At 33.3% G+C, this 1,241-nt stretch overlaps 1 protein-coding gene across 1 annotated transcript in view; it reads left to right on the plus strand.

Annotated features, from left to right (window-relative positions):
- LOC106526442 (prostaglandin reductase 1) overlaps positions 1-1,241 on the plus strand; it is a 6,502-nt gene that overhangs the window by 1,631 nt on the left and 3,630 nt on the right. The window contains exon 5 of the mRNA XM_014021057.1: positions 64-231. Coding sequence (XP_013876511.1) covers positions 64-231 — 168 coding nt within the window. The remainder of the gene's footprint in view (positions 1-63; positions 232-1,241) is intronic.

The raw sequence follows: 1,241 nt of genomic DNA on the forward strand, positions 1-1,241 counted from the left end.
TGTGTGTGTGTGTGTGTGTGTGTGTGTGTGTGTGTGTGTGTGTGTGTGTGTGTGTGTGTTTAGAGTAATCCAAAGTAAAAACCCAGCCTTTCCAGTTGGAAGTCACGTTGTGAGCAGTTATGGTTGGAGAACCCATGCAGTCAGTGATGGGACGGACCTGACTCCCATCATGCCCAGCTGGCCTCAGGACGTCTCACTGTCTTTGGCTCTTGGCACCGTGGGCATGCCAGGGTATGACTGAAGTTACCTTTATCTGTACATACAATATGCTGGTAACGGATTACGTTATAAAGAGAATGATGTCGTCTTTAGAAAAGGCAGTTTGGAAGCTGGACTGCAGGTCTGAATGTTCAATTCTGATGTTTTATTTTTTAATTTTTGTTTTTTTTATACTCACAATAAAAAAAGTTTAGTTTTAGCAATTTATCTGCCAATTTGTCTCCAAATATGTGATCAATACTACGGATACTAGGAGTTAAACATGTTGGCCTCTTCAGTAATCCAACTTTTATCCTTAAAGTAGGACCTTTCACACAGATCCATCAGGGTTACCTTTAAACACCTTTAAAACTAGACTAGATAATAAGATTTAGAGAAAAAATATGTCTGCATAGTTTATTTGTAGTTTTTGTTAAATGTGGTAGAAACTATACACAGTGCTTTAACTATAAATGTTTAGTTTTATAATGTCACCCTAAAGGAATGGAAGGAATATAGTCTCAACATTAATAAGTTGTCTTTTTAGACACTGAATTTTTATCTTTTGCACTCATGTATGGGAGTTGTTTTTACTTCAAATTCGCCAGCAACAATTTCACCTGCAGAAATTCAACTGTGAAAATTTGACTGCAAATGTGTTGACTTTTTAGCCAATCAAAGGCAGGCAAATTTTAGTTGACAAATTTGAAGCAAAAAATTAAAAAAAAAATTCACAGACATAATCGCAAAGGATAAACATTCAGTGTTATAAAATCAATGTCTAAAAAAAGTATGGAGCTAATTTTGGGACATAAATTTGCTCAAAAATACTTTTTGTGAAGCTGAAAAAAAGATTTGGAACTGAAAAAAAATTTAAACATAGAAATTATTTGGCATTGGAAAAAAATTAGAACTGAAAAAGTTACAAAAATTCAAATAGGAAAAAATTGGAACTTAAAAAAATGTGAAAACAGAAAAAAAAGTAACGTTAAAACTGAAAAATATGTCGGAACCAAAAAAATTAGTTTGAATCTGAAAAAGTA

Source organism: Austrofundulus limnaeus, unplaced genomic scaffold (assembly GCF_001266775.1).
Source record: "Austrofundulus limnaeus strain Quisiro unplaced genomic scaffold, Austrofundulus_limnaeus-1.0 Scaffold276, whole genome shotgun sequence".
Classification (NCBI taxonomy): domain Eukaryota; kingdom Metazoa; phylum Chordata; class Actinopteri; order Cyprinodontiformes; family Rivulidae; genus Austrofundulus; species Austrofundulus limnaeus.